We start from the raw sequence: 20,080 nt of genomic DNA on the forward strand, positions 1-20,080 counted from the left end.
GGTTTTGCAGACTTGTGTATTTAAAACAAAGGATGTATAAAACTTAGAGATGAAGGGTCCTATATAACAAATACACAGCTTTAAGTTGAACATGTATTCATAACTGTATTAACCCTGTTCTATGTTGATGATAGGGAAAATATTCTGATTATATAACTGCCAAAAAGACGCCATAGAAGAGAGGATAATGTGAAGGAAGGGTAGAGGGAAGCAAGGAAAGTAAACGGAGAAGAAGGGCGAGGGAGGCTCTGAAAAGAGGAGATGAATAGCAATACTGGAGAGGAAGAGGAATGAGAAGGTTGAAGACAAGGGAGGAAAGGAAAATGCCATTTTAAATACTTTCAGGCTATATGGCAATTGGTTATAAGACAATAGAGGGGGGTTTATTCACGTGTTCACCTATTGTTAACACTACATAACCAAAAGTATGTGGACACCTGCTCGTCGAACATCTCATTCCAAAATCATGGGCAATAATATGGAGTTGGTCCCCCCCTTTGCTCCTATAACAGCCTTCACAATTCTGACAAGGCTTTCCACTAGATGTTGAGGGACATGCTACCATTCAGTCACAAGAGCATTAGTGAGGTCAGGCACTTATGTTGGGCGATTAGGCTCTGTGCAGGCCAGTCAAGTTCTTCCACACCATCCCGACAAACCATTTCTCTATGGACCTCGCTTTGTGCATGGGAGCACTGTCATGCTGAAACAGGAAAAGGCCTCAAGGCCTCAAAGTTGGAAACACAAAATCGTGTAGAATGTCATTGTATGCTCTAGTGTTAAGATATTCCTTCACTGGAACTAAGGGGCCTAGCCCAAACCATGAAAAACAGCCCCAGACCATTATTCCTCATCCATCAAACTTTACAGTTGGCGCTATACATTCGGGCAGATAGCATTCTCCTGGCATCCGCCAAACCCAGATTCGTCCGTCGGACTGCCAGATGGTGAAGTGTGATTCATCACTCCAGAGAACGCGTTTCCACTGCTCCAGAGTCCAATGGCAGCGAGCTTTACTCCACTCCAGCCAACGCTTGGCATTGCGTTAGGCTTGTGTGCGGCTGCTCGGCCATGGAAACCCATTTCACGAACCTCCTGACAAACAGTTATTGTGCTGACGTTGCTTCCAGAGGCAGTTTGGAACTCGGTAGAGAGTGTTGCATCCAATAACAGACCATTTTTATGCGCTTCAGCACTTGGCGGTCCCTTTCTGTGAGCCTGTGTGGCCTACCACTTCACGGCTGAGACGTTGTTGCTCCTAGATGTTTCTACTTCACAATAACAGCACTTACAGTTGACCAGGGCAGCTCTAGCAGGGCAGACATTTGACCAACTAACTTGTTGGAAAGGTGGCATTCTATGACGGTGCCATGTTGAAAGTCACAGAGGTCTTCAGTAAGGCCATTCTTCTGCCAATGTTTGTCTATGGAGATTGCATGGCTGTGTGCTCGATTTTATACACAAGTCAGCAATGTGGGTGGCTGAAATAGCCAAGTGCACTCATTTGAAGGGGTGTCCACATAGTTTTGTATATAGAGTGTATTAGCCTCTCACACCGAGAAGAGAAGATAGGACTCAGGAAAGTAGGGGAGGAGAGGAAGATGAGACTGGGATAAACTCAGGCACAGAGCCTTGAAAAATAGGAACGAAGAGACACTTTTGCTGCCCTCTGTATTTGTTATTTACTTCTCCTCCACCCCCCTAAACCTGTCCTCTGCACACTATTCCATTATTATCTGTTGACTATTTCTCTCTGTCATTCAGGTCAATAGTATGAAAATAGCTCTCTCTGTACTCTACTTTAAATGTCAGTATTTTCTGTTGCCTATCTCCTTTATCGTGTGAGAAGCTGTCCAAGAGTAGACCTAAGACAAACAGACAGATGCGAGCACACACACACACACACACACACACACACACACACACACACACACACACACACACACACACACACACACACACACACACTGCGCTCTCTCTGTAAATCATGCTCAAACTTTATAATGTAAAAATTTTTAGGGCTAAGAACCATATTAGAGAATATTAAAAGATCCATTGTTTTGGTTCAAAAAATTCAAAAAGAACAAATGAATCATTTGTTGTATAGCCTGGTGCTGTTACCCCCAGTGGATGGTGCAGTAAATACACTAAGAATGTTGATCAGCTTACAATGGAGTCAGGAGGCACGAAGGATTTGAAAGAAGGCATGGGGTGCAGGGGCACGAAATAACGGTGTGTGTAATTATTCATTGCTACACCTGCAATAACACATCGGACCGAATATGCGTGCACTGTAAATGAAAGGTTTAGAATATAAACTAAACATGATAGTCCCGTCGAGAGTTGTTAAATTAATTGCGCAAATATTCTCCGTTTACCAACTCGGTTTTTATGCACAAACGCACAGTGACATAATGAACGTTTAGCCTACTCACGCTGACAAAGCATATGCCACATAATCTATGGCCTACTAACAAATTAACCACGAGGAATTATGAATGAGGGGGGTCTTTATTGATGCAATGCTGTTATTCTTACCCCTCGCCATAGTGGCGCATGAGGGACACTGTGGGCCTGAAGGGACCTCTCTGAAAATGAGAACGCATAGATCTGCAGAAAATACCTCCAATCTCTAAACGTCCTCACAATAGGCCTGTTCTTGGATCCTCAACCAAAGACCGGCGCTGCAAGCAAAATATAATACCCGTTTATTTAATTAGGTGCCCCCTTGTCTGTCATAATATGTATGTCCTATATGTGGCTGTTTTGGAGCGTTGGCGTCCACTAATATGACCAAGCTGGTTCTGGCTATTATTATAATTAATACGTTATAACAATCGCATCTGCCTCTAGTTTCTGCGAGCCCTCGAGCCCCCTCAACTGAGTTTCAACAAGTTCAATGTTTTGTGTTCTCATTACGACCGCCATATGGTTGCCAGCGAAAACACCAAGCATCGGGCATTCATTTTAGCACGCTCACGGTAACACAAGCATTATAGCAACTGAGGTAGGCCTATAATGGTTGTCAAATGATACGCGCTGGTTTGTTCAGTTATAGCTCTTCGTTTGACAACACTTACAAAGGTTGATATGGTTAGTGTATTTTTTATACTTAAGTTATTTACTCCACATTATTGTGAGGCAAAGATGCACATTGCTCATTAATTCAAATATGTATATATCTCTCTCTCTCTCTCTCTCTCTCTCTCTCTCTCTCTCTCTCTCTCTCTCTCGCTCTCTCTCTCTCTCTCTCTCTCTCTCTGCGGTCGCGACTGTGATCCAAGACGCTCTTGCGCGCAAGGTTAAGAAAATCTGGAATTGATTTTAATGGGGAGTAGCCTATCCCTCGCTTGCTTTTCAACCTATGGATGTATTGGTCTCTTTTCACTTGTACTGGACGGAGCGGGCGAGTGCAGTGTCTCACCTCTGTACTGTGTCCCCCTTGCCTTGGTCATGATATCTGTCGCTTTTGGAGAATACTGAACGTGCCTCTGTTTCTAAACAGCTTTGTATAATGTACCGTCCTCAAAACGCTCGAGACTGAGCAGACGGGACTCGTCCATTGCGTTTGGGAAGAAGATTTTCTTCTGACAGATGCACATTTATTTTTGATTGTTTTGGACCTGAAACGTTGGACTGTGTTGTCGTTTTAAGAATCGCCAATACACCGCTCTTGGGCAAGTTTGATGTCCATTTTACGCATTTAACACGTGAGTTTACGAAGTCAATTTCAGTCATTTCCAGTAGCCTATGTTTGTCTGTCTTCATATGCTCCATTATTTAGCTCACATTCATGAAGTTTTATCAAATGTATTTCACTGTGGGATTTTTGATTTCTTCTGATATATTATAAGGCTGATCCACTATGCGTAAAGCACTGTCAATTACGCAGTTGTCTAATTAATATCTTTAATAACTGTTTGCTCCTTATGAATTCAATTCACATGATTTAATTATTGCAATACGGTTTATAGTTATTATTTTGTAGGAGAAAAAGTTAAGGTAGGCGTTATTATGTCACGCTTGAAATGATGGGGCAATATCCACCCTATAATTTGTTCAGATGAATACTTATTAGTATTGTTTATGGTAATACAAGTATAGTGTAGTGATATTACGGTTAGTCGTTTTTGTAGGAAACCTCTGGGCGCACTGAAATGGAGAGGCAAGGCGGACAGGTGGGCGATCAAAGAGCGCGGTGAGCGAGATCTAGCGTGCGGTGTGAACTCTCCTTAGTTTACAGCTGCCCCGTGGGTCCAAGGAAAGAACGAGAAAAACAGCCTAAACGGATACTTTAATATAGGTTGCAAGTAGTAGGTAGAGTCCATGTGTTTTAATATCAGTCCAATCTAGGCTAAATACAGATGCCAAACCAAGCAGCACTCCTCGTATCCCGCTTTCGAATGTAGCGGACACCTTATGCCAAATCTCCCAATGCGTTTGTCAATTCTAATATTTTCCCTTTACTTTGACGCCACCGCATTCGTATAGAAAAACACGAGAATGGAAGATTAGGAAGTTATATTTTCTGTCTTGAAGCTTATAGGAACATGCTACTTGGGATCCTTGGGACTTCCATACCCCATTGTCGTCGACATTTGAAATGGTTAAGGTTAAGGTTAGGTACGGATTATGGTTAAAATTAGGGTACGGGTAAATTAAGGTTAGGGTTAGAGTTTAGGGACATCCCAAGGATTCCGATGAACCAATGCTGATACCAGCAAGTTTAAACCCCACCAGTAATTAAATTAATTGAAGGATAACATTGTTGAGAGATACAAGTCAGAACTAAATATTTTATATGTGATTATTTTATATGAATACAAGTTTGAAAAAAAAATTATTGACAAAAATGATTGACAAGTTTTCTTGTCTTGGCAAGCCTGATTTGGCTGATATGGCACTGAGGTATGAGTCCTATGAAACTATTCACCTCGCAATTATAATTAGGAGGCCCGTCTTTTTCTCAACTCTCACATCCTATAGAGTATAGGCTACATATTACAGACTAGCAGTAAAAAGCAGACAAGCTGCTGGGAGAAAGAGTTACACCACAACTGCAATAGATTCATTATCTTAAATGCTTCGATTGAGCTAAGGTATGGCCCTATTAGAGATTAAAGAGTGTCAGCCACTTGACCCACTTATCCTTATTCTCCTGGCAAATTGCTGGAAGCCATCCAGAAAGATGGTGTTGTTGATACACCCTTAAGTTATTCACTCAGATAAAGAAAACGTTGATGTGGTTTTAACTGTGGAATGTGGCAACCTTATGAGCAGGATTGTCTGGTCAAATGCAACAACGGCACTGTTATTCATATAGGAATGTCCGTACTTGTTTTTGTGAATTAATCATAGTCATTTAATTGCATCATGTTATGATCCATCAATAACACACAGTCAAAGGTTGAGCCAGGAGTCACCAGGGCTCAGGCACACGGGTGTGTAAGCTAATCCACAGGAACTCACTCCAGCAGGTTTATAAACTCCTTCTGGTGGTGTGTGTGTGTGTGTGTGTGTGTGTGTGTGTGTGTGTGTGTGTGTGTGTTGTAACGTAAGCAGATCATTTTCTCTGTGCTTTTCAAGGCAGGATTCCTTGGGACTCTTGGCTCTGTCCACCTGAACGAGTAAAGTCAACACATCCAATATATTTTTCTTCTCTGGTTTGAACAGCTTGAAGGGGGGAAGGAATGCTGCTGGTTCTTTTCCCCCCTCTTTTTTTTCTTCCTTCGGTGGGCCTGAGACAGCTGTTGGTTTGCAGAGATCAACATTTGTCATCCTTAACAAACGAAACAAGCTGATTGGAGTGTTAAGCTAAGTCCACACATTTGACTCAACTTTGACCCTTTATGGAAGAACAGCCAGTGAGCCCGAGTATCGCAGATTCATCTGATTCATATCTGAACCTATTCATCATCTTTGGCTTTAGCACCAAAAGGGGAATGCCCATGTAGTTCTCTTTCCCCCAAATCTACTGCATCATTTTTATGCTGTGTCTAATGGTTTGGCATAGGCCTTCAAAAGTGGCTTTTCACAAGGAATCAGAATGAGCCTACCTCTGCTCTTCCTCAGTTGTAACTGTTGATACTCTGCACACAGAAATGTAACTCTTTACTAGGGAGATGGAGTGTGGGGATAGATAGATAGATAGATAGACTGGTGGCAGTGTGATGAGTGACCATCCTTAGCACCCAACCACACCACATCTCCCTTTCACCTTTTACATTGGAGGTGGGAGGGAAGACAAAACACTGTCTCTTCTGTCTTTTATAAGTGTGTGTCGGTGTCGGTGCAAGCCGGACGCCCCTGTTTAACTGCTGCTCGTCATTCGTCAGTGTGACGCCTCACGCGCCCCTTCCCGTGGGATGATCCCGGGCCGAGATTCCGAAGCTCCATCCCACCGCTCCCCGCTCCCTGCCAAGTCTGCATGTGTCAGCAGCACACATTTCCTCCAGATGCAGAAGGGTGTGTGAGGTCTGTGCGTGTGCGTTTGTGCTCAGGGTGTTTTGACCACCCTGCTATCTAAATCATTTTAAGGTTGAACTCTTGTTTTATCTCAATTATCAATAAAGAAAATGCCATTAGTGTACGCATGCAGGTGTTTTAGTTCTATCTGAAGGAATCCAATACTTCCTTTGGTCTGGGGTGAGTTGTTGTCAACTCACTCGCTGTCGACAGGCACCGCATGTCTGGCCTTCCCAAAGGTACAACAACCACATGTGTTCGCCCCATAGCCCCAGCTCCAACTCATCTCAATGACAGCCAGTCAGCATGTGGGCACAGGGGGTTAGGGGGACACAGGGAAACAGGGCCAGTAAAATAGCAGGTGACTGTCATAAACAGAGCCTGGCTATCTTCTCTTTTCCTCTAGCCCCCGGGGGGCTGCCATGGCAACATGAAGGAGCAGACCAGCTCGGTGGACCGGGAGGGCCTCTCTCCCTCTCTGTCTCTCTTTTCCCTCCCCTCCCGGCCATAACTCACCGCTGTGCAGTGTACCATTACCCTGCTCCAGCCTGGAAAATGGACATCACCATTGAGCTCTGTGTGGAAAGGGAGGGAGAGAATGGGAGGAGTAGAAGGAGAGAGGTGGAGAGCGAGGGATAAGGGGAAGGGTGGGTTGTCTGATGATTCAGCCCCTGCCTTCAAAAACCCTGGCACCCCTGATAATGTATGGGGCTCCGTGTGTGTGAATGAGAGCGCATGTGTTTGTCTGAGTGCGTGTGGTGTGCATGCCCGTGCCTATGTGTGAATGAGAGCGTTTGTGTGAGTGTGTGTGTGTGTGTATGTGTGTGGTGTGTGTGTGTGCGTATGTATGTGAGCGGTAAGAGCATTTTGAACACTTAATAAAATTATTTGTGGTATCCCCCCGTCAGTTCAAAGTGGCCCAGCTAGCTCTGGCTGTGGGGAAGTCTCTTGTACAATGGAAAAAGCTTTTTTCCTGTTGGAGGGCTCGGGGAGAAACCGCAAGCATGCCTACCGCAGAGCCAACCATCAAAGGGCTTTGAAGCACACACCTCAACCCCCCCTCTACAAACCACTTCCCACTCCCTCTGATCCAGGAACAGCTCACCTGGCACTTCTGACCACCACGTCCGACCGTACCGTGGTAACACGCCCCCCCCATGGGAAATCGAAAACTCCTCGTAGCGTCCATGAAAAGCCATGTATGAAAGACATCTAAGGTGGTTCCTCAATCCTCACTTAAAGCTTGTCATCCGGACCCAGTATATTGGAATAGGCCTGTAGGCCTTACACATGGAGTTGTCACTGATGTCTCCATATTGTGAGATCTTCATTTAGAAGATCCGGACGGGAAGTCTCCTGTCTTTTCTCTGACGTCTCACACAGCAGTGGGTGTCATCAGTCCCATCTTGAGAACACATGTAGGGGGAAATATATTTCTTTTTTTAAAAGCGGATCACAGCTTGACACAGGCTATAAATGCTTTTGGCGAAGGCCAAACCGCCAGCACATTATGAAATGAACAAGCCTCTATCTCCTCATTAGCCAAGGTATATTTCTCCCTGATTCCCGTATAAAACATGTTTCATATGATAGGTATGTGTTCTATGAAACTCAGGGATGAGCTCAAGCCCTTATTCTTTCCCAGACTCCACAGTTAAAATCTCCATGTCCTCAAACCAAGATGGGGTGGGGGGATTTGTAGACCTATTATAGGATGGCAACAATTTATTGTTTGGAAAGGCAGTATTACATTGTATCTCTCTCTTTCTCGGTCTCTCTTGGTTTCTCTCTCTCTCTCTGGTTACAGTTGTTCTATAATTCTCTTGTTCTTTGACCCCCCCCCCCCCACACACACTATCTCTTCTCCAAACTCAATAAGCTCAAAGAAGGAAGCCATTCTAAACCTAGTGTGTGTGAGTCTGTTAGTAGCAGGGTGAAAGGTCAGGTTTGTGTCCTCTAAGTCTAACACCCCCCCTTATGGTATGGGTTATGATTGGGTGGCTGTAAACTCATCCTAGATCAGTGATAAGGTACTTGTACCCAGAGCAGTGAGTCATGTATGATGTCAGGGACTCGAGACCTAAAACTTCCTCTCGGGATCTCTCCATGGTACTGAACCACGACATCACAGAGTCAGTTAGGCCACTCTATAGGCTACCGCACATTACATCAGAGTAAATTAGGTAGATCAGCATATAGGGTCAACCTCATCCCCACGGCAGGTTGATTTAAGGTCAGTGATGCATTGTTCCCCCTAATGGTGAAGGCTAGGATTGGAAAGGGAATGCGGATCCTAGATCTTTGCATATGGGCATCTTAAGGCTTCCTCTCGTTTGGCTGGGTGTTTGTGTATGTTGTTTCTATTTACCTGATGTTTGCTAGTGTATTTGTTGGAGTTCGTTGTCCCTAAGCAAGTGTTAGTACAGTACTTTGCCTGTCTGTCCATCTTGATGTGAACAAATTAACCTTTTTCTGACACTGTTTCACCCATGAGTCGACCTTGCGCCAAGTTTGCAGTCTCACATCCCTCCCTTTCCACGCCACAGACCAAAAACACAAAATTCACAGAATGAACAGAAAATACCCCTAATATCAGCATTTTTTTCCTCCCTTTGTAGTGGAGTGTAACGCAGAGAACCCCGAGCTTAGTACAGCTTCCTGTCTGGATCTATGAGAAGTAGCCTGACCTGCCTCCTCTCCTCTACTCTTAGTAGTTCTGGATCAGGTTCTGTTTTAATAACTACTGGAGAGTAGGCTGGGCCGCAGCGGCTGCATTCCTCTCCTGGGCGTTCTCGCTCTCTTAGAATGGAGAGGGAAAGAGAGAAACTGCTCTCTGCCCCTGAAAACCACCTTCTGTGGCACACTGTGTGTCTCTTTGTGTCAGAGATAGTCCCCCAGCGCTGGACTCTATGGGGGGAGGTTCCCTCCCTTTACAGTTTAGTGCATACATTTTCAAATTTGTTCGTTTTCTCTCTCACTTTCTCTTCTGCTTCAGAGCAGGCGTGAGACTTTTCAAAATTTGTCAGTGACCCCCCTGCTAATGACACCCTCAGCTATGAGAGTTGACCCCTTCTTGCCGCTGTTCCTCTCCTGCTCTCTTGTTCACTTGTTCCATCATCGGATTTGGTTTGTGCCACTAATACCCTATTGCCTGTGGACTGTCAATCACGTGTATTTACCCTGTGCGTGTGTGTGGTGTGTGTGTGTGTGTGTAGGGGATTTGCTCAGTCAATCAACCCCACCCATTTAAATGCATACGCTGCATCTCCCATAGTTATGACTGGACTCTGATAGACAGTGTACAGTAGTGCCCTCTTGTTCACATTTAAAAAGTCCTCCACGGTTGCCACAGCTGCTAACAGGCCAATCAGGGATTACTGTACACTGGGCCCAGTGACAGACAGACATTGGGGCACCCGGCCTAGCCTCCTCCCAGGGTCATCTGAGTGGATGAGCCCCAAGGAGATCCATTCAGCCTCGTGGTGAGAGGGCCACCCCCCCCAGCACACTGCCCCAGCATGGGAGTCCCTGACTGGGCTACGAGGTGGATCAGCTGTCCCTCTCCCCCTGCACCCCTCTAGTTCTCCCTCCCCCCGGTCCCCCACGCCCAAGCCAAATAAAGCCTCTCAGCACCTCCTGTTTTCCTAATCCGTGAACTCTGACAGAGGAGCTGCGCTTGAAAGAGACACAACTCAACATGGGATGATCTCCTGGTGACGGGAAAGCTGAAAAAACGCTCCCCGGAATTTCGCAGCCAGGACCACCCTATTCCTCTCTCTCCTATCACCCCCCCCCCCCCCTTATTGTTGATTGAACCTCTTAGGCAAAAACCTATTGGATCAGTTCCAATCACATAAACACCCTGATATTCCTTGTGACATTGCAGGACCTTGCAGAACCAGAATCAGCAAGCGGCTGATAACTTGTCATGTATTCCATGCACATAAAGCCATATATCAACCTGGGGAAATAAATTGGTTAACCTCTCGGGACTCGGAAGCAGTAAAGCATCTTGTCGCGTGCAGTGTTAGATTGCAAGCACTGGCCATTTCAGTCCTTACTGAATGACTAGGCACTTTAGCCAAGTGGGTGGAAATACTGTCGTTTTCTTTTGAAGCAGGTTTGTGTGTTTAGGCGATTAGATTTCAATTGAACCTGTAAGCCTAGCACATGACATGCGGAGCGCTCTTGTAAGAAGTAGCCTCTCGTTGGTAGTTAGCCGTAGTTAGAGTCAAATAGCAAAGCGTTTCTGTGTGGTATTCCCTACTCCTCACAAACATTCACACTGCTGTTGCTACTTCAACCACATTTAATTAGATACAGCGTCTGCCCCTGTCGAGAAGAACTTGTGGCTTGTGGAAAAGCTCTGTCAATGCTGAGAGCAGCAGATCATTTCTTGCTGAAGCTCAAACTTACCCGAGTGTTTCGGAGAAGTCAGCCTATGTCTCTCCGCTGGCATCTCGGGCTGAGAAGTTTGTGGAATTGGCACACACACTAGTCAAAATTCTACAGAGAACAAGCATGTTGAACAATGTCGGTCAGTGACGTTTACATACCAAGGACACAGTCTTGTTCAGAGCTAGACTAGAGCTAGACTAGCGGTTAGCTGGAGTTGTTAGCTGTAGTGTATGCTTTTACTGTTAGCTCATGTTTTGAAAAGCTAACACAGAGTTGCTAGTTTTTTATTTAACCTTTATTGAACTAGGCAAGTCAGTTAAGAACAAATTCTTATTTACAATGAAGGCCTACCCTGGCCAAACCCTAACCCGGACAAAACTGGGCCAATTGTGCGCTGCCCTATGGGACTCTCAATCACTGCCGGTTGTGATAGAGCCTAGCTAGCTAGTGAGTGTTCTTTTCAGGGGGAACTGTTGAGGTGGAATTAGAGCGGCAATGGCACTGTTCCTCCTCTGTTTAACCTATGCGTCTCCTCTGCCAGACGTGCTTGACAGCACCAGACCGCTGGAAGAATCTCCCGGCAGGCCGAGCAGAGCTGTGTGTGGACCACACCATATTTAGTCATCCACAGGCCGCCACAGACCAACGATGTCGTCCTCCACCTTAATCTGTCTCCCCCTGTCTCTCCCTCCTTTTTTTAATCTCCCTCCCTCTACTCCCTCTTTCCATCTCTGTCATTTCCCCCTCTCCTTCGCTTTCTTTCTCTCCATCTCTGTCCTCACTCGCTCTCCCTTTTAGATGTCTCTGCCTTATCACTGTCACTCGTTCTCTTTCCATCTCTCTCTCTTCCCCCCTCCCTCCCTCCCTTCCTCCTTCTCTCTGCCTCTTTCAGTTATTTGTTTTGCTCTATCACTCTCAGACACTTTTCACCCCACTTTGTACCTCTCTGCCTTTCCAACCATGCTCCCTCTCTCTCACTGTCCGTCTCTGTAATAGTCACTGCAGCCCCCCTCCCTCTCTCTCTCTCTGTCCCTCCATCTCTCACCTCTCCCTCTCTCCGACGGGCGCGGCGCTGACGGAAGCTGGACCGCGATGCTAATGAGTTGCTAATTCCATCAGCGGTCTCCTCCTGTGGGCCTGACCTGGCTGCCTGGTCTGGCTGCCAGGCTTTGATGATGGAGTGCCTCCAATGATGTACTCCCGCCTGCTCACCCACTTTAGCCTTTCCCCTCAGACATGTCCCATTGATCATAGTCTTCCGCCCGGCACTCCTTGCCAAATCATTTATGAACCAGCCTCGTTCCATTCCTACTCTCCATTTTTCATTACATGGAATTTTATTTGATGTGAGGTGGACAGGTTTTTTTAGGTGCTCGGATGGCTGTGAGAGCATTCCATTCCGTACTTCAATTTGGCCTTAAGTACTGGTTAATGTTTGGGAAGCAAAATAGTTGGTTTGTTTATTTGTGTGTCGCCTTTCTAGGTCCAAAGACTGTTCGCGAGAAAGTCAAATCATAGTTTACTTTGTTCCCATAGAACATTGTTAGGGAGATATATGTAACCACTCTCCCAGAAATGCACAAGAATGCATGTTTTGCGGCCAAGTTAAAATGAATAGATAAAGAAGTTGGAATAGAAATTTCAATGGTTTTCTATCTCGCTATCTCTATCTCTTTACATTTTGATGATCCTCTTTCCGTTCTTACCACACACACACACACACACACACACACACACACACACACACACACACACACACACACACACACACACACACACACACACACACACACACACACACACACACCTCCAGCCAGAGGAGAGGCCAAATGGTAGAAGCTTAAGCAGTTGAGTAGAAAAGAGCACCCCTATTTACCGGACGACTGGGCTCTTTCTCCAGTGTTCTGAGAGTTGCTAGCTTTGGAACCCCTAAAAAAGAAAAGAACAGAACTTTTGTTTTTCGACTCATTTTAACTCGCTCCGTCTGCCTTCCTCTTCGACTGAAGTGCAAGGCAGATGCAGGCTTTTGTTTAGCCAAGGAGGGGAGGGATGCCCAATAAGAGGAGTGAGAGGAGGAGAAGGGGGGGGGGGAGAAAGGAGGGGCAACAGTTTCATTGTAGCTTAATAAATTCCTTGCAAAGACGATCGGGGCACCTTCTCAACCTCTCGGCTGTCTGTCTCAAATGGGGTCCTTCCAGGCTTGACACTCCGGCAAATAAGGGTGGGATTAGGGAGGAAAAGCCCCGGGCTGTATACATCTCTTTTCTCCCTCCCTTTCTCGCTGTACCCTACATCTTTCTCTCATTCCCTCGCTCTCTCGCGCTCCTTCTCTCCCTCTTTCCCTCTTTGGAAACGAGAGGCCCCTGTCTGGTGTGGAGCCCATTTGAATGATCTCATCCAGGTACACTGACAGTCTGAGATTTATAGAGACCTTTCAGCCCAAACCAATGGCTTTGTTACAGCCAGCTCTGCCAATGGAGCCTTCCAGGAATCTGCCTCTGTAAAGAACATATTGTTGCCATTGTAGCCCACATATAGCTACAGTACCTGGGTACATGTCCAATGTTTTATGTTCAAATGGCATATAGCGTTGCACTTGCCTAGTGGGGAAATAAATACTATATTGTGTTCAATGCTGTGTACAGCTAGTTATTTGTCTTTAGTTCCTCTTTAGGTCAGTGTTCTTTTACCGTTGAATTGGGGAGTTGGCTAAGGTCAAATGTGGCTGACGGCTCTGCCCGTATATTTTGAACGGGGGATTATGGGGTGACTTCTGCCGCGCGCGCTGCCGAAGCACGACCAGAGTGCCTCGCCACGACCTGAATGGAGGTGCTGAAAGAGTGGCGCCATTGAAATTCAGGACTCGGTCGCTCCGGCCCCGGCCCCAAACATCTAAGATCTCTCTTTATATGGTCACTCTCTTTCTCTCTCTCACTCACTCATTCTCCCCCCCACCCCCCATCTCTCCCACGACCTCTTTTACAGGCTTTTAGTTAATGAAAACACTCCATTACTCATTATAAGGCCCTGAGGTGTTTTGACATGTCACAAACATGATATTTAGCTCATATGAGCAAGCTTACGGATATAGTAGGGTTGAATTGACAACAGTAAGATGACTGGAAGTGTTTTGGACGTTTGGACGTGTCCACAATAGCATGAGAATATCTACATGACTGAACTGTGAATATTTTCATCAATAAGCAGAGGTCAAAAAAGTTGTTTGTTGCTTTGAATCCTTTTATGGCAAGCTCTGGCACTTATCTCTCCCTCTCTCTTTTCTTTCTCTTGTTTCTCTGTTTCACAGGACAGGCTGCGGTGGTCACGGTCACCCTAAAGGAAGGGTCTCCTTCCACTCCCCCTCTCACACCTACACATACACTCCCTCGGACACACACACACACACACGCAGGATGAGGGAAGCCTGGAGATGCCTGCTGGGGCTTTGCCTCCTGGCATGCTCCGCCTCTCCCGCCTCTCCTAACGGTGCTGCCAATCCCTTCGCTGGGCAGCAGACACCCCCAGACCCATGCTATGACGACGCGGGCGCTGCCCGCCGCTGTATCCCCGAGTTCATCAACGCCGCCTTTGGCAAGGAGGTGGCCGTGTCCAGTGTGTGCGGCCGGCCGACGCCGTCCCGCTCTTGTAGTGTGGTGGAGCGCGGTGATGAGCGGCCCTCAGTGCGCACCTGCCAGATCTGCGACGCGGCGGACCCGCGGCGTGCCCATCCGCCCTCCTACCTCACTGACCTCAACTCGGCCCACAACCTCACCTGCTGGCAATCGGAGAACCTGCACACCTCGCCGCACAACGTCACCCTCACCCTGTCGCTGGGCAAGAAGTTTGAGATCACCTACGTCAGCCTGCAGTTCTGCTCGCCCCGCCCTGAGTCACTGGCCATCTACAAGAGCATGGACTATGGCAAGAGCTGGACGCCTTACCAGTACTACTCGTCCCAGTGTCGGCGCATGTACAACCGGCCCAACAAGGCGGCCATCACCAAGCAGAACGAGCAGGAGGGCCTGTGCACCGATGGCCACACCGACCTCTACCCTCTATCCGGGGGGCTCATTGCCTTCAGCACTCTGGACGGGCGGCCCTCCGGGAAGGACTTTGACAACAGCCCTGTGCTCCAGGACTGGGTGACAGTCACTGACATCCGTGTAGTTTTCAGCCGGCCCCAGCTGCCACGTGAGCTAGGGGCAGGAGGAGTGGGGATAGGCGGGGGAGGCCGGATTGATGAAGACCCAATGGTACCGTCCACGTCTCTGCCGGCATACTTCTACGCGGTGGGGGACTTCCAGGTGGGCGGGAGGTGTAAGTGCAACGGGCACGCTTCACGCTGCCTCAAAGACAAGGAGGGCAAGCTGGTGTGCGACTGCAAGCACAACACGGAGGGGCCCGAGTGCGACCGCTGCAAGCCCTTTCACTACGACCGGCCATGGCAAAGGGCCAGCGCTCGCGAGGCCAACGAGTGTCTACGTGAGTCATTGCTCTAATCAGCATTTTCTATCAGTTTTGATTCTGTTCTTTTCAATTTTGCTAATTTCAACCATTTTTTACTCTCTTTGCATTTGCATTGTTGAATGTGTAGATTCATTCATTCAATCAAACCTCATAACTAGAAATGGATTATTTAATATGGCAATGTTAGACAATTCATACATACACACACACACACACACACACAGATTCTTGAAATGTTTGTGTCAGCATGGATTGGAATTCTTCAGTCCTCATGCAGTTTTTGAACAGAGGAAGGTGCTTGATGATCTGTGTAGTGGATTTACCATGTATTTGTGTCCTGCAACTTTGTTTTTTTGAGCAGTACAAATCACTCATTATAGAAATATGAGAATACTCATCAATTCAATGGCCACCATGTTGAAAGGACCATGACATTTTTTGAGCAGGGTCTACTCCGTTACTTATCTTTCTATATCCAGGCACCCCCTCTATCTCTCCAACTCTCTCTCGCTCTCGCTCTCTCTCTCTCACCCTCTCTCCCTCTCTCCCCGCCCTACCCTTGAGTGAAGGAGGTATTCTCTTCCAGTGACAAGCTACTGAATGCGTCTCAGAATTCCTAATGAGGGAATGTGCGGGATGGGGATTGAGCCCTGTTGCACACCCACCCATCAGTGGGCTTGTGAGGCGAGGCGGGCCCAACACAAACACACGTCTGTCTGGGATTCTGTGTGTCTCTCTCTCTCTCGCCTCCTTCGCCACATTATCCTCCCAAACGCCTGTGAATAATGAGTAAATTGTTGAAATACAGGTGGCAGTTCCTTTATGCGACAAGTAGCATATCATTTTCCCCCTTTAAATATGGACAAAACTTGGGTAACGTTAACTTATATTTGAAAACAGCACATGGTGGTGTTACTGGGTAGATTCAGCTTAAAACCGAATTAGTCATTTTCGGTATTATTAATTATAATCCCCCATTTTCTCTCTAATTTCAACAGCTCTTTCCCTGAAGCTATATTAAAGAGTTTGATTAATGCTCAATCTGTGTTCTATCTGAGGTTGCTGTAATGGTCTGAGCATTGCAGGTAAAGTTAAAATAAGATTTTGACAATAGTAAGGCTAGATGTGTGTGCTGCCTGAATACACAGGATGACCTGCTGTTGACACAGTTGAAGATGAGGGTGGAATGTTCCGGTGGCCAATGCCAAATGCAACCCATCCCCAACCCTACATTGCCCAACAGATTTACAGTACACCGAAATGCAGCAGCAGTATTTGTGATCTCTGTTTTATTAGCTCTATATACAGGACTCCTGAACACTCAACCCAACTTGATGTTTTCTGGGCTCCCCTCTGAAGTAAACACGCCCCCTCACGAACAAGTCTAAACAGCGAATGACAACAGTTTGAGTTGTTGGCACACCACGGCATCTAAGTCATCCAAGAATGTAATTTGGCAGTGATTGCCATTACTTCAAGACATGTATTCAAAAAAGAACCATCCAGACACTCTCTGAAAGCTTGGCAAGTGAAATTGCAGTAATTTTAGCAGATTACCTTTTTATGGGATTACTGCGTTTTATGATAAAGTGAACACAGATTTTTTTTAATATGTCAAATTCGGTTACTGCTTGTCAGTAGTGATACTTTAAAAAACGGGCGGAGGTGGAACCCAATTCAGGTCAATTCTGCTTGTCATAAAAATGTGTAGCCATTGGAAAATAACACCGTATTAGAAGCCACTGTCCCACGTTTTACCTTCCCCGTAACTAAATACAATTACAGGCGAGTAAAAAAAAAAACAGGAGTAAAACATTGAAAAACAGTGTATATTTTTCTAACATGTTGTAATTGCCAGCGCTGCTGGCCTGAAATCATATTTAGCATTGAGCAGTGCCAGATCTGCTTAAAAGAGAGTGACAGGGCCAGAGGAACATAGCTGGGGCCATTGCAGTGCTGGTCCAAGGAGCGGGTCTGTTTCTATTTCCCCCCTCACTGACAACCCCCCCCCCCCTCAGACCCTCAACCCTGTGCCCTTATAGTCACACCCGCCTCATACCCCAGCACCCTCCATTCCTACCCTTGATTATGTTCTCTAACTTCCCCCAAATCTCCACCTCTCACGCTCTCACTGTCTCGCTTTCTCTGCGCCCCGTTGTCCAGCTCCTTCTCCTACACTCTTACTCGCTTGACTTACTCTCAACCTTTACCACCGCCCCCACACCCGACTCTATCCCGTAACTCCCTCGCTCTTCCCCTCTCCCCACCCCTCTCCTGTTTGGGAAACGTTCCACCTGCTTCCCGTAGATCCCTCCTCAGTGGGATTGATATGTCACCTCCGTCCATTACTCTTGGACTAAATGCCATGTGCGCCGCGGCCAACACTGATGACCTCATCCCAGCGCTGATACAGGGCAGTAAAAACCTAATGCATGTTGCACGCTATACCTGATCACAGATCAGAGGGGATGCCAAACCCACATGTCCCTAATTACAATGTTCCAAAAGGCCCTTTAGGGCTCATTCTAGAATGACCCCGCCACAGTGCTGGTTCCAAAATGTCCTCAAAAGTGTGCTGGACTACGTTTAAAAAAAGACGTCCCCACGGCACACTGAAGCTCATTCTTAAGAGTGTCCCCTCCCTTTGTTGGTCCTCGGCTGGCTTTTTCCTTTCTGGCGCTGCAGAAAGCAGCGGGCCGCACAAACGAGCCCTGTAGGACACCACCGCGTCAGCAGCAGCAGCCGTCTGTGGCGCCGGGCCGAGGTGTGTGTATCTGGGAGAGGGTGTGAGATTGGCACGCTTTGGAGAAGCCGGGGTCCCCAGGTGTCACCGGAGCCCTTCTCTGGGTCGCAGGGCTATGGGGCTCCGGGAGTGTTTTTTGAGGGGCGGGCTGAGGTCATGATCCCCTGTGGGGTGATGACAAGGTTAAGCTGACGGGGAGATTCCCCTGGGGGGGGGGTATATGTTTTATTTTATTCTAACAAAAATATGCACTGAGTATACCAAACATTAGGAACACCTTCCTAATATTGAGTTGCAGCCAACAAGTGACATCGATAAGGGATCATAGCTTTCACCTGGATTCACCTGGTCAGTCTGTCATGGAAAGAGACTGTTCTTAATGTTTTGTATACTCAGTGTATATTATATTGTATATTATATTCAACAAAAAAAAAAATCCATTCATACCATTTGAAACCAGCACAGCTGTGTTACTGAAGAGAACACAGGACTTAGTCCACATGTTTATGTAACACGTGCATCGTGCCCCATTAGTGTTTTTACCTTCTTGCCTTAATCATTATCATTCATTGAGATTATTAAAAGATACTTTGAATCCCCTTCCCAGTTCTGAACTGAGTCGAGAGCTTGTATGGTGGTGTGAGCCAAGCCGAGCAGTCTCTCTAGTCCTGTTTGATTGTTCACGGGTCTCGCTAATGTTTGACATGCGCTTCGCCGAGATTACTGTCTGGGTTTTTGGCAGGCCCAGGAACCGTCTGCAGACACAAACCAGCACACACACGCTCCCCGCCCGCCCCGCCGCCTCTCCATGAATCCTGCCCACAGACACGAGTTTACAAACCCAGAGCCATAACAGTTTGCAATCGAAGCCAAAATAGGAGAGTTTGAGATGGCCTGTTTTTCTAAAGGAGATGTCATGGAAAAATTGTCTGCTTGGTCTCATTCAGAGCCAAAAGATAAAATGCGGTCGGGAACAGGTGAATAACAAGTGTCAGATTACTTACTGCGATAGAATGGTGCATTGGTGTGACGGTGGTGATGGTGTTATGGTTATGGCATGCTGGTAGTACAGAGTTACAGAGCTATATCATTACTGAGATAATATGGTGGTATGAGAGCACGTTATAGTGTGACGCAACGGCTTGTAATGAAGTTGACTGTTTAATTTGACTTTGATCACAATGTTTTTGTCGGACAGAACAGTTAACAAGTACGGTGGTGGCTTTTGACTGTCAGACTACATAACTATATATTTTATTACTTTGTGGCCATACAGTCCTGGCTCTCTCTGCCAGTGTCACCCCTGCTCGGCCCTACCCTGCCCAGGTCTGCTCTTTGGCCAGCCAGCCTGTTCTCTCATGCTATTCCTTCTCATTAGTGTAGACTAGAGTCTACAGACCATGCCCGCTTCTGCTAGGCTCAGCCCTCTGTAATCCAGAAGTCCACACTGGGAATCACAGTACATGCCAGACCCCACCAGCTCTAATGGACTCGACAGGCCATGACTGGATACTTAGAGCATGAAGCACATGACTTCAACAATGTGCCTAGCACTTGTCTGAAAGCAGCTGAGATAATGAGAGTGCATCACATATGTGAACAGTACGTACAGTATGCATCACAGGAGGTTGGTGGCACCTTAATTGGGGAGGACGGGCTTGTGGTAATGACTGGAGCGAAATCAATGGAATGGTATCCAATACATTTTTTAAAACATTTTTTACATTTAGCCTTTATTTAACTGGGCAGGTCAGTTAAGAACAAATTCTTATTTACAATGACGGCCTACCCCGGCCAAACCCAGACAACGCTGGGCCAATTGTGCGCCGCCCTATGTGACTCCCAATCACGGCCTGATGTGATGCAGCACGGATCAAACACGTGGTTTCTAGGTGTTTGATGCCATTCCATTTGCTCTGTTCCGTTCTCCCCTACGCAGCCTCCACTGATACATCCATTGTTCTGGACAGACTAAATCCATGTAGTCTGTCCAGAACAATTCCTCTT

At 46.7% G+C, this 20,080-nt stretch overlaps 1 protein-coding gene across 2 annotated transcripts in view; it reads left to right on the forward strand.

Annotated features, from left to right (window-relative positions):
- The first annotated feature begins 3,346 nt into the window (after window positions 1-3,346).
- Window positions 3,347-20,080, forward strand: part of ntn2 (netrin 2) — a 64,183-nt gene continuing 47,449 nt past the window's right edge. The window contains exons 1-2 of one of the 2 annotated variants that reach the window (XM_031799842.1): window positions 3,347-3,710; window positions 14,171-15,345. In XM_031799842.1, the coding sequence (XP_031655702.1) occupies window positions 14,277-15,345 (1,069 nt within the window). In that variant the 5' untranslated portion in view covers window positions 3,347-3,710; window positions 14,171-14,276. The remainder of the gene's footprint in view (window positions 3,711-14,170; window positions 15,346-20,080) is intronic. The other variant, XM_020454541.2, reaches the window with a different exon arrangement.

Source organism: Oncorhynchus kisutch, linkage group LG20, assembly GCF_002021735.2.
Source record: "Oncorhynchus kisutch isolate 150728-3 linkage group LG20, Okis_V2, whole genome shotgun sequence".
Classification (NCBI taxonomy): Eukaryota; Metazoa; Chordata; class Actinopteri; order Salmoniformes; family Salmonidae; genus Oncorhynchus; species Oncorhynchus kisutch.